The following is a 13,409-nucleotide window of genomic DNA, read 5'->3' on the forward strand; positions in this document are numbered from 1 at the left end:
ACTGATAGAAGAAGATTATATGCCGACGACAAAGTGTGGTCTTATTCAAATCATTTAAAAGTGGGAATGATATTCCATTAAGACTAATAACTACTTGAACCCTATTTTCTTGATGTAATTTGCTTCCTCTCATTGGAAAATGCTTTCCCATCTTTAACTAACCACCACCTTTTCTTTTCTTTTTTTTTAATGTTCAATGTGTACTTCAACATGCTTCTTGCTATGTGCAAATAGAAATTCAAAAGCATAAAGACAAATGGTTTTTCAAATTCCATCTTCTAAAAGTATGCTTCCAGAAAAAGTTTGTCACATTTTCAATCAATTCGGTTTATGAAATTTAGCTTATAAAAATATTTTTTCAGTATTAATTGCTTTGGGCCGACATGAAGGACAAAGTAATTAAGTGATAGGAAAATGTTTTCTTGATTTTATTTTATTGAGAAGTGGGATTTGAATTTGACTTTTTTAATAAAATAATATATTTATTAAATTATATATTTGAGATAAATAGAATATCGAGTTCATGAATTCTAAGAATCGTTAAGTTACATAGTGTTATGGGATATGTTTTTACCATCAACTCATCACCACCAACCAAATTGGGCAATCAACTATGGTTGCAGCTGATGTTGCCACTTATTTTTACTAGTGATCTAATTATCCACTGCTTTTTGTCATTGTCTACTCATCTACCATTTACGGAATAGATTATCTTTAATGGTATTACCGACTTATAAATGCTTTGGACCTTATCTGTAATAAATTCATACTAATTACTTTATCTTTTACCATCCATTCAACCATCTTAAAACATTATAAAACAAAAACCATTATTTTTATTCAAATGACATCTTCATGGTACCACTTAACCTAAACTCAAGTAACGCAAGAACTAAGCCTAATTCTACCTTTTGAATTTTGATATGAAAAGAGCAATAATGAACCACACCTACTCTAAATTCAATCAAGTTTAAAGCAAAATTTACTGCATACCAGACTCCTTGCAAGCAACATGCAGACCAAAGATCAAAGACAATAAGAGTATTGAAGATGCTTGCTACCAGAGAGCAGAGCCAACTGCTGACAGGGTAGGAACAGGTCTAGGGGATGGCAAAGTAAGTTTCTTAACTTACATTATTTATCACATCAGCTCTCAACTTTCAGTTTGTTTTTTTTTGTTTTTCTTTTTTCTTTTTTGCATATAAAATTTTATGATAAGATAATAAAAACAGGCAAATGGCAAAAATCTTTGGCGTTTGAGGGGTGTCAGATTTCCTTAAACAGTTAAAATGTGCAGAGCTGCCACTAAAACCCCTGTCCCTCCTAGGGTGGAAAAGTCCAATGTCATTGGCAAAAGTTTAGGTCTTTATTTACAAAATCTTTATCAGACTCCTCTGCTCTTGACATGTGTAAATGGGTCCAGCCTGAGCCAGCCACGAGTGCTAGTAGTTGAGAAAGTGATGGTCTGTTGGTGCATATTGTTTTTATCTGTTTTTTGCCTCTGCTTGTGTTCTTCCTTTTCAGTTCACCATAAACAAAGTTATACTCCCATCTCAAGAGAAGGAAAAAATGAGAACAATCACCCCCCACCCTCTTATTTTAGCAATCAATATCTTGACCATCATAAAGAGCTAATGGTAGAAGAGACCTAAACAAAACATTTGTGGGTGATAAATTTAAAAATTTGAAGCATGGTCGAGAATTTGATCAATAATTGATGTATGTATTCATTCGTTAAGAAAGTTAAATTCAATTTTTATTAAATAAAATAAAATTTTAATATGACATTTTATCTCATTAAAACCATGATTTTCAATTTAAAAAAAAAATTGAAATGTTTTTTGAGCATATCATTGGGGGGAGCCATCAACATGTTTATGATTGACGTAAAACACCTTTTATAAGTGGTGGTGCAGCAGGGGATGTAGGCAGGCAAGCCCATTCTAGCAGCTCCTTGAATAGCTGACTTGGGCCACCTCAAGAGGACCCAGTTTTAAAGGTAAGGGGAGTTAAAATTGGCTTTAAATGCTTTTCATTATTACCTCCCCAAAAGGGTTTTAATTATTAGCCAAAGCCTGTGAAAATGTTGCTCACTAGGACCCATTGAGGTCTGCATCCACCCAAATATTTTTACCAAATTTTTTAATTGGTATAAGCAAAATCTATTTATTTTGGATAATTAAAATTGTAATCGTTTCCCTCTATCAATAGTAGTGAAAAGTTAATAGAATCTCTTATAATTTGCAAATAAGATGTGTCTAGAAACTTAAATTGAAAGTAATTTTTTTTTCTTGCAAAATTTGGAAAAGGAAAGTTTTGATTAAAGAATCTTTACCTATTGCCTTGTCATAAAGATATAAGCCTATTATTCAGTACACCCATCATACTCTAGTGATCAAAAGAAAGAAAATATGATCCCCACAAATGTGTATAGCATGGCATTGGTACTATGGAGACTGTTATTTTGCCCAAGATACATGCACTAGGAGAACCAAACAATGATTTTTTTGTCTTTTTCAGCATAATTGGGGGTAATGGCATCTCTGTCCTTCGAACACAATCTTTCCCAAAACCTTGAGCAGATACAATCAAAAAGGCAAAAGCCGCCACCACCACCACCACCACCAACCTTCCATCATTCACTTCAAAAGCAAAGCTCAAAAAACATAAGGTACTTTCACATCCCCCACCCCTTAATCACCTATACGCTCCTCTATGAAAAGCCCACAATGGCATTTCTATCTCCAAAAGATTGATAAGTTCAATAACAAGATAAGCTTACTATTACTAGAAAAAAGAGAAAATAAAATTAGTTAATTCATTTAATATGTTTATGTATTTCAAGATTGTAATTCATCTACCCTTCAATCTTTGGTCATTATTGAGTCATATTGGGACCCACAAAGCATCATGAATCCATGGGCTAATCAGCAGGGGGCCCATCCATTGTGCAATCCTTTCAAAACCCACCTTAGGTTCCGTCCGTAAACAGTGAAAACGGGGCTAATAGCCTAGTTATTTTGTACCCTTCACAAGCTAAGCTGACTACATTTTGTATTTGATTTTTGTTACTTTTGACCAAGAATATGCCGTCTTTCACCAAAACAATCTGTCGATGCTGTTACTTGAAAACGATATTCAAAGACATTCAATGTTTTTCGAATGCAAAACAAGGAGGTGGAGGAAGGAAAGGGTTTGATTTTGCTTTGTCGTTTTAGGTTCAAAATCCTCAATCATGCATGGAGGAGAAGGTAAAAATTGTTACATCATTTTCGCCAAAAAGTATTTTGCTTAAAGGAGGGCAAAAAAAACCAAAAACCCAAAGCTAAAGAAAAAAGGGTTTCACTTTCACATTGATAAATTCATTGGAGATGACAAAAGGTGATTGTTGTTGGGACCAATAGACACCAAAAGAAGTGAGAGTTTCATGATGTGTTAAAGGCCAAACATCATCCTTTCGCTCTCTTTTTCCTTTGACTGCTGCCTATGCCTTATGCATATGCGTGCCTGACATTGCAGTATCTGCTTCACTACAACCTTTTCCATCCACCTATATTTTATTTATAGTTTATGAATCTTTTCGGGGTTTAAACTTTACGTATCCCACCACATCATGGTTTTAAGGTTAATACTAGTTTATTTTATTTTAACCTATTTGTCCCTAAGCCTCTCCCTATCCTTTCTAGGTCTACCCTAAACTTAAAAACATTAATTTAACCGTTAGGGTTTGAATACTGACATTACCCTTTCTCTTTCGGTGTGTACCAACGAATGTGAAGGGATAGGACGTTGGGGTACTTTAGACCTGAACTGGCCTAGCCTTTTTAATAAACTCGCCCTTTTTTGTATGCACAAATAGTAATTATAATAATCATTATTACTAAAGGTTAAATAATCGTAAACATGGTCAAATTTTGCCTTACCCTACTCGATACTCCTAATTATTTTAAAAATATGGGTGAAAGACCAGAATTGGAATTGGAAGGAATGGTTAGTAAGTTACTATTGAATTCAACAATGGGATGCACTCTTTTGGCAGTCAATTAGGGTGGAAAAGTTGTGTTTGAAATGATCATGAAATCATCATTGCATGAATATTTGTTGGTGGGTTCCCTTCTTCTTCTTCTTCTCTACCCCTTTTTTCCCATATCAACTTCAAATTATTGGTTGATGCAATCATATCCATATATGACTCTATCTCTGCCTCATTATTATTCTTCACCCCTTTTTAATTTTTTCGTTATCGTTAATTGGTTTCCAACAAGAAAGTACAAGGATTGGTGCCCAATTCTACCTACGATCATAATGTGGGGACAATAATGAATTTATTTGCTTGTTTTTAATAAACAATTGAGAGATCTAATAAGGGTTAATTGAAAAGATTATTTCATTAATAAACATATTTTCTTATCTTAAAAATAAGATCTCAGATACATACACATCAAAATTGATTTTTTTTTTATGATTAAATTAATAATTTAATGATAATCACGTTTTGCAATGATAAGAGGACCAACTTTATTGAGAAGACATAGATACCTTTATCAATTAAGGTTCAAAATACTTATGATTGAATCAAGAAAAATTGATAAAACTTGGCCAAAGTTAACTACTTTTGTCTCGATCAAAATTTTGTTTACTCCATTTAACCTAACCCAAAATATGGGTCATTTGTTTTTAACATATGAAGAACTTCAAAGCCCAAATCAGGGATTCCATTGGGCTTACATTCAGAAGATGATTAAAAACAGAAGGCCAAGTTCCAGCCCGGTATAGCCCTATATGCTTTTAGTGGTCATTGTCTCTCCATTTCTCATTTTTTCTCCGTAAGCCTCGGAATTCAATCACCCATTTACGCAGGTTCATTTGCTGATGAATTCTTCAAACCCTATCTTCACACACCCAACCTTAAATTATTTATCAAAATGCAAGACATTTTACTCTCTCAAGCAAGTCCATGCCCAAATGATAACAACTGGCCTCACTCTCCACACTTACCCTCTCAGCAAACTGCTCTACGTATCTGCCACCCTAGCCTTGTCCCATGCCCTCGCTATCTTTAACCAAATCCCAAACCCAACAATTTTTCTCTTCAACACTCTCATTTCATCAATTATAACCAACCAAAGAAGTCACACCCATCTGGCCTTTTCCCTCTATGAAAGAATTCTTTGTTACGAAACAGTTAAACCCAATTCCCACACTTACCCATCTCTCTTCAAGGCTTGTGGCTCTCACCCTTGGCTGCACCATGGTCTAGCCCTCCATGCCCATGTCTTAAAATTCCTTGAACCCACATATGATAATTTTGTTCACGCCTCATTACTTAATTTCTATGCCAATTATGGTAAATTGGGTGTGGCTAGATATATGTTTGATCATATTAGCAACCCAGATTTAGCCACGTGGAACTCCATTTTATCTGCATATGCACGTAGTGATAGTTCTAGTTATTATGTTAGTAATAATAGTAATATAACCAGTGAGGACTCTAGTTTATCATTAGAGGCATTATATTTATTCAATGAGATGCAACATTCTTTAGTTAAGCCAAATGAAGTTACCCTGGCAGCTTTAATCAGTGCTTGTGCAAATTTAGGCGCTCTTACCCAAGGTACATGGGCACATGTTTATGTATTAAAGTACAGTATCAAGGTAAATTACTACGTGGGTACTGCTTTAATAGATATGTACTCAAAGTGTGGGTGTTTGGGCTTGGCATATCAGCTATTTGATCAATTGCCTGAAAGGGACGTATTATGTTACAATGCAATGATTGGAGGGTTTGGTATTCATGGTTATGGTCAGAGGGCACTTGAACTTTATGAGAAAATGAAGTTTCAAGGGTTAGTTCCTGATGATGTGACATTTATTGTTATAATGTGTGCTTGTTCACATGTTGGGTTGGTCGAGGAGGGTTGCAAGATTTTTGATTCTATAAAGGAGGTTTATGGGAAGGAGCCAAGACTTGAGCATTATGGCTGCTTGGTTGATCTTTTAGGTAGAGCTGGGAGGGTTCAGGAGGCTGAGGAAAAGCTCAGGGAAATGCCCATGAAACCAAATGCAATTTTGTGGAGGTCTTTACTTGGGGCAGCACGGGTTTATGGGAATTTGGAGCTTGGGGAAGTTGCATTGAAGCAGTTAATAGAGTTGGAGCCGGAAATTAGTGGGAACTATGTGCTTTTATCAAATATGTATGCCAGCATTGATAGATGGGAAGATGCTAAGAGAGTGAGGAAATTAATGAAAGATCATGGGATTAACAAAATACCAGGAAGTAGCTTGGTTGAGGTTAACGGTGCCATGCATGAATTCCTCACTGGAGACAAGAGACATCCTTGTACGTCAGAGATCTATTCGAAGCTCGAAGAGGTTGGCAGAAGACTACAGCAATATGGCCATAATCCAAGAACCAAAGAAGTGTTGTTTGACATAGATGAGGAGGAAAAAGAAGATGCCCTTACTTATCATAGTGAAAGGTTAGCGATTGCATTTGCTCTGATTGCTTCTGATTCAACTGCCCCTATCCGGATCATTAAAAATCTTCGGGTTTGTATTGATTGCCATGAAAGTACTAAGCTTATTTCAGTAATATATGGAAGAGAGATTGTAGTAAGAGACCGAAACCGGTTTCATCATTTTAAAGAGGGAACTTGTTCTTGTTTGGATTATTGGTGACAATCTAATTAATTCTCTGATTATAATTGGTCGTTGCTAACATGGTGTGCCGGGGACTGTAACATGTCAATTTTTTTCATTTTTGATATTTCATGTCATCCTTAACAAATAGGCCATTGAGTGTTGCAGAAGATTTTCATTTTTTTTTTGCTGTTGCATTGAGATAGCATATGATCATATTAATTGATTTGTGTATAGGATAGGGATATACCTATAGGTCATATGTAGTTAGATTAGAGGTTGAACTTAATGAGTTTATTTTAATTTAAATTAATATAGAGTTATAGTGTTTTGGTTAAAATAATTATTTTTATAAGACGAGTTGAGAGATTCTTATAAATAATTGAGAACTCCAGGTTAGCAATTAAACCCATTGAAATAAGTTAAGGAAGAGAGGTAAGATTTAGAGGAATTATGAGAGATATTGTAATCTTAGACTTGTTTAATTTGATTTTCACCCAAATTATTATTACTTTGATTTTTTTTAGTTTAAATTGTGTTAATTAGTTTTACTTAATTAATTTAGTTATTTGATTTTGATTGTTTGGATAAAATTAAATTATTCTAATTTTAGTACTTAGTAAAATTTTAAATTAATTTTTTAGGAGATCGATACTCTACTTACTTTTATATTATTTTTTCGATACGTATACTTACGTACACGTATATAATATAAGAATAAGAAAGCAATGTGAGCACTAATTATAATCTCATGAATTGCACATTTTGTCACATTGAAAAAAAATCTTATCTAATCGTGTGGGTACATATCTCTTTTTTAATAGCTTAAACAATATTTAAATTAATTAATTAGTTATTTAAACATACGAATGAATGCTTAAGTTGGATGATTTGTAGATCCAAATGATTAAAACCCCGGAAGGGGCCAGCTTCCAGTGGGCTGGGTTTGTTCACTCAACGTGGGCTTCCTATTGCTTTCCTTTCTTTCTATGTCCAAAGCATGGGTTTCGTCAGTACTTGGCTCGCGTGTTCTGGACAAGTCACAAATATGAAAAAATTATACATCAAGACAATGATTTATGAACAAATTGTTTTAAGAGAAAGAAAAGGAAAGTTCAGGGACTAAGAAGGTTCAACTTCCAACCAACTTGAACCCTAGTAAGTAATTATACTGTGGAAATTGGAGAGCAGAGCATTTCAATGATTTCGTTTTCACTTGTCGTTTGTCTTTGGAGACCACTGCTTCACCGATTCCATTGGCCTATTATAGCAATTGGCCTATTATAGTTCATTTTGCTTACACTTTGCACCAACATCAAGCTTTTTACCTCAATGTAAGAAAATAAATAAATAAGAGTTTGAATGGAACCTGAGTTTTCTTTAATTTACTAAAGAACCTAGCATCACCAAGATTCTTTTTTTTTTTAAAAAAAATAAAGATTCCAACAAAATCACCAAGACAAAAAATTACCAAACCCACCTCTTGACAAAATCAGTTTTTAGTAGTGTAGGAATATTATTGAAAGCTCAAAAATATCTTTCAGTATCAGAGTTCTATGAGGTCTTTACATTCAAACAGTGGCTCTAAGATTTGCACGTATTATTCACCTTTCCCTTGCAAGTGCTGAACATTGTTGTCTTTGGCCAAAAAAAGAAACCAATATTCTTCTCCGCAGCTCAATGAAAACAGGCACTGTTTGGCTTAAGGCCTTGAGTTTCTCTATTGCAACCAGAACACAATTCAACAATTCTATCAGCCCTCTCCAAACCACCTTTACGCCTGAGTGCATTCCTTTCTTGGACTATGTAGAGTACGCAGCTTCACAAGTCCAAAGATTCCCGCTCTTGGCCACCCATGTGCCTTACACATGCTTGCCTAAGTCTGTAATTGATTCAGGTTGTAAAATTGTTTATCGTGGCAGAGATCCGAAGGATAACTTTGTTTCTCAATGGCACTTCCTGTGATAGGCTACAGGAAACAATATCAAAGAGCTCAAGGAGGGAGACCTCATATCAGTGGAACAGGCCTTTGAGTTGTATTGCAAAGAAATCTCCCTATGGACCTTATCAGGAGCATGTATTGGGATACTGGCACGCAAGCTTAGAACATCCTGAGAAGATATTGTTCCTTAAATATGAAGACATGCGGAAGGAGACTGAATCATACGCAAAAAACTAGCTGAACCCTTGGGGTGCCCTTTTTCCTTGGAGGAAGAAAGAGGGGGGCAAACTACAAGAAATTAAACAGTTTTGTGCTTTGAGAATTTGAGCAATGTGGAGGTTAACAAGGCCGGAATACATCAGGCGAAGGACAGGTTAATTGAAAACAATGCATATTTTAGAAAGGGAAAAGTTGGAGATTGGAGAAATTATTTAACTGTTGAGATGGGAGAACATCTTGATAAAATTATGAAGCAGAAGAGTGGATCCGAGTTTACTTTTTCTCTCACCTAAAAAAAATAATTGGTCACACAATTTGATTTTGTTAGTTGGCGTTATAACTAACTAACTGTAAGTTCCAATGATTAAAGTTACTGTTGTGTGTGTATATATATATATATATATGTGTGTGTGTGAGCACGGCGGAGCGTCTCTTTGTAATGGATTTTGAAATTTTTTATATATTATATATATTTTAATAATTTTTAAAATAATTTTTATTAAATAATTAATATAATTAAAAAAATAATAAAATGACCTTACAAATCTCATTCAATTTTACTCGAATTTTTATTTTAATTTTTTTAGTTTCTCCACCTATCTTTCTTCTTTTTCTTTTGTGTCCTTATATTTTGAAATTATAAAGAGGTAAAGTTTTTATTTATATTATTATTTTTTTTTTTCAATTCTATTCTATTTGCTCATATATTTTAAATTTCTATAGATTTTCTTTTTTAAATTTCTACAAATAATCAACTATATTCTGTTTTTTGTTACATAAGTTATATCTGCTACTTGTTATAGGTTTTTTTTTTGATATATGGATTTTATTTTTAATAATTTTGATTTTTAAAAATTAAAAAATTATTGTATATGTAATTCTCAAATATAAGTTCTAATGTTGCATTATTGGTTATTGTTTAAAATTTCACTAATATATTATTTTTTATTAATCCTAATTATATAAGAAAAAATTACCTTGAGTATATGTTTTTAATGTGCTTTACGTTTTATATTTAGTTGAAAGGAAATTATCTTGAGTATACGAAGAATTTATTAATTCTGTATATCGTATTTAATTATTTATATTTTATGTATTATAGTTTAATATTTAGTATTATAAACTTAAATATAATAAAATAAGAACATTGGATGTTGACTACATTAATTTTTTAGTCACTTATATTGAGAAAGACAAAACTTCAAAACAAAATGGATGATAAGTTTCTTACAAATAATTTAGTTGTTCATATTAATAAAGATATTGCCATCGTTGAACAAAACTTTTTTAGAACACTATTATAAGTTTTTTTCTTTTTATTTTTTATTTACATATTATATAAAATTATTATCTATTATAAATTTTTTTATTATTAATGGCTAAGTTTAATATATTAGTTTTAAAAAATTTTAATTATTATTTTTTTTAACCTTTAGCCTTCTTAATAAAAATTGGCTAGCTCCGCCCTTATGTGTGAGTATGTGTGCGTGTATATGTGTATGTAAGGACTTGATATGGTTTCAATCATGCCTGACCAAGCTCTCCAAGCGTTCATCGATCATGGCAAAATATCAAGGACAATTGACACAAATGTGTCTGAAGCTGAAGGCATCTATTGCGCATTTGAGAAGTTAGGGATTGACTGGGGCTATGTAGACTCAAAGCTCGAAGATGAGGGAGTTGAGGCTTTCAAGAAAAGCTTGACAGCCTTCTTGACACCTTGCAAGAGAAGGCAAACTCTCTTAAATTGGCTAGCCTGTAAAGCCCTTGTGATATGCTTGTTTTGCTATATAGCAAACCATTATTCTCCTAGTTATAGAGCTTGGGCACTTGATTTCCCCAGTTCAACATCATTATCAAATGGATTCATCTTTCCCCGCTCTTAAAAACAAATTGTGTCTAATATCTCTCAAGAACCCCTAAAACAAATACAAAGATATAGTATTCTTGCGCAGTTTGCTTGAATTTTCTATTGTTGAAACTACAAAAGGGTTTACTTTGGTTTGCTGTTGTGTTTTTTGTGTCCATATGCCTTTTGGGGTTTTTACGATATTGAATTGTTGAGTCATTTTAGGTTGGGAGTGTGTGAGCTTTGCTTTGATTGGTAAATTGAGATTCAACTTTAGGAGATTCCTACAGTTTTGAGGTGTGGTTTTGTTCAGGAAAAGGATGGGAATGGTGGATCCTACAGTATCATGATTTCTTATTTTACTTTATTTTTTTGGATGGTGGATCTTGGGGTTTTCAAAGGCGATGAATATTGATTTTGCTTTTCTATAGTGATTGCAGTCAGCATGATGAATGTGCTAACTAGATGTTTTCTGGTGATGACTTACTTCGAAATTTGTGTTGCAATGTAGATGCTTGTGTTGATGAGTTGGATTGGATTGGTTAAGATAATGGGCTCAGGGAGAAGGAATAGATAAAGCATGTTTGATGGGTTTTATGGTGATTCGCAGTTTTGTTGTGTCTAGAATTGAGATGATTGTTAAACACGTTTGGTGGGGAGTTTGTTTCTTTTTATGGGATTTTGAGTTGGAATTGTTCAAGAAATAGTTTGTAAAAAAGAAAATATTTTGTTTTGCACAAGGGGAGTGAGCAAGGCCCTCCCGATACGAATATATATTGTCTTGCCTTGGAGGGTTATGGAATTTAGTAACCTCTCTTTTATGAAATGCATAATTTTATGGCTTATAAAAAGAAACAAAACTCATATCGAGGCTCCTGGTTCTTTCCTTTCTTCTTGGAAGGAGCCATGTATGCTCGAGATAACTTCGGGGCTCGACCTAATGATATTTTCCTGTGTAGTTCAATGAAAAGCAGCATAGTTTGGCATAAGGCCTGGAGTTATGCTGTTGTAACCAAAACCCAGTTTGACTTCCACTAGCCCCCTTTAAACCACCCTTGCCTCACTGTTACATTCCTTTCTTGGAAAATGATTAATTCTCAATTGTACCATGGCCAAGATTCTCACTCTTTGCCACACATCTCCTTTACTCTTGCTTGCCTAAATCTATAACAGCTTCAGGTTGTAAAATTGTCTAAATATTTAGAGATCCAAAGAATACCTTGTTTCTCTGTGGCACTTTTTACGAAACGCAACACAAGATACAACACTAGAACCTATATAGAGGGAGACCTCACTTTCATGGAAGAGTTGTTTGAGTTGTTCCATAAAGAAATCTCTAGTTATGTATCTTACTAAGAACATGTTTTAGGGCATAGGAAAGCAAGCTTAGATCGTCGAGATAGGATGCTCTGCTTGAGATATGACGACTTGATGAAGAACACTAAAGTATGTTTAAGAAAACTTGTGAGTTCTTGGGGTATCCTTTTTCCCTGGAGGAAGAAAAGGAAGGCACAATGTAAAAAATTATGGAATTCAGTAGTTTTGACAGTTTAAACAATTTGGAGGTCAATAAGACCAAAAAACGCATCATTTGTGATGGGTTAATAGTTAATTGCAAAATTTAATTTAGAAAAGGTAAGATTGGAGAATGGAAAAATTAAGTTACAATACCAGAAATGGGAAAGTGTCTTGACAACATCATGGAATGAAGCTAAGTGGATCCAAATTGACCTTTCATGCTTCTTAATCAATAGTTTACACACAAATTTCTCATCAAAATTTTTTGACTTGAAAATTATGAGACAAATACAAATATTTAATGATGTGAGTTATAATCTCTGGAATTTCCTCTGATTAATTTCTTCACTTTGTCTTCAAGAGTCATGAGCTTAGACTTAGTCTTGATCACGAACTAAATGTGATATCTTCGCTTCAAGGATCTTTACGACTTGATCTTGATCACGAATATTTAACATCTTTGCTTCAAGGGTCTTGACAACTTAATCTTGATCATAAACTTCGCTTGATATCTTGATCACGAACTTCGCTGTCGCTTGATCTTGATCACGAACTTCACTGTCGCTTGATCTTGATCACGAACTTCACTGCTGCTTAATCTTGATCACGAACTTCGCTACCGCTTCATCTTCACTTCATAAATCTGCTACTCTTCTTAATTTCTGAAATACTCTCAATTTTCAAATGTCTCTCAATCTTCGAATGCCTCCGAATGAATGAAAATGGCTTGGAGGAGCTCCTTATTTATAATGCTAGGTGGGAGACTTTGATGAGAATGTAATCTTTCTGAATTATCTCTAAATTATTTTAATTTATTTAGAGATAAATTATGATGACTCATTGAAAGTCTTTTGATTGGTCGGACTTTGAGTTCTTAAATTTTGATTGACCGAAGCTAGGTATTATTTATAAATTATCTTAATTTATTTAGAGAGAAATTAAATAATTAAATTTAATTTTTATCTCTAATTAGCATAATTATTAGAGATAAATTAAATGACCAATAATTAAATTTTGATTAGTCAAAAATATAAATATTATCTCTAAATTATTTTAATTTATTTAGAGACAATCTATATTACCAATAATTAAATTTTGATTGGTACAATTTAAATATGATCTTCAAATTATCTCAAGAGATAAATATATGACACATAGGTGAGTTGGTTCAATCATGTATCTTTGAAATAATCCAATCAATATATTAATTATTTTATAATTAATAATATGATTATGGTGTTA

At 33.4% G+C, this 13,409-nt stretch overlaps 1 protein-coding gene across 1 annotated transcript; it reads left to right on the forward strand.

The window, feature by feature from the left end:
• The first annotated feature begins 4,820 nt into the window (after positions 1-4,820).
• LOC18603073 (Pentatricopeptide repeat (PPR) superfamily protein) lies at positions 4,821-6,718 on the forward strand. The gene has a single exon (XM_007034831.3). It carries the CDS (start codon positions 4,873-4,875, stop codon positions 6,676-6,678), a length of 1,806 nt encoding a protein of 601 aa, XP_007034893.3. The 5' UTR covers positions 4,821-4,872; the 3' UTR covers positions 6,679-6,718.
• The last annotated feature ends 6,691 nt before the right edge of the window (positions 6,719-13,409 follow it).

Source organism: Theobroma cacao, chromosome 4, assembly GCF_053813885.1.
Source record: "Theobroma cacao isolate CCN51 chromosome 4, ASM5381388v1, whole genome shotgun sequence".
NCBI lineage: Eukaryota > Viridiplantae > Streptophyta > Magnoliopsida > Malvales > Malvaceae > Theobroma > Theobroma cacao.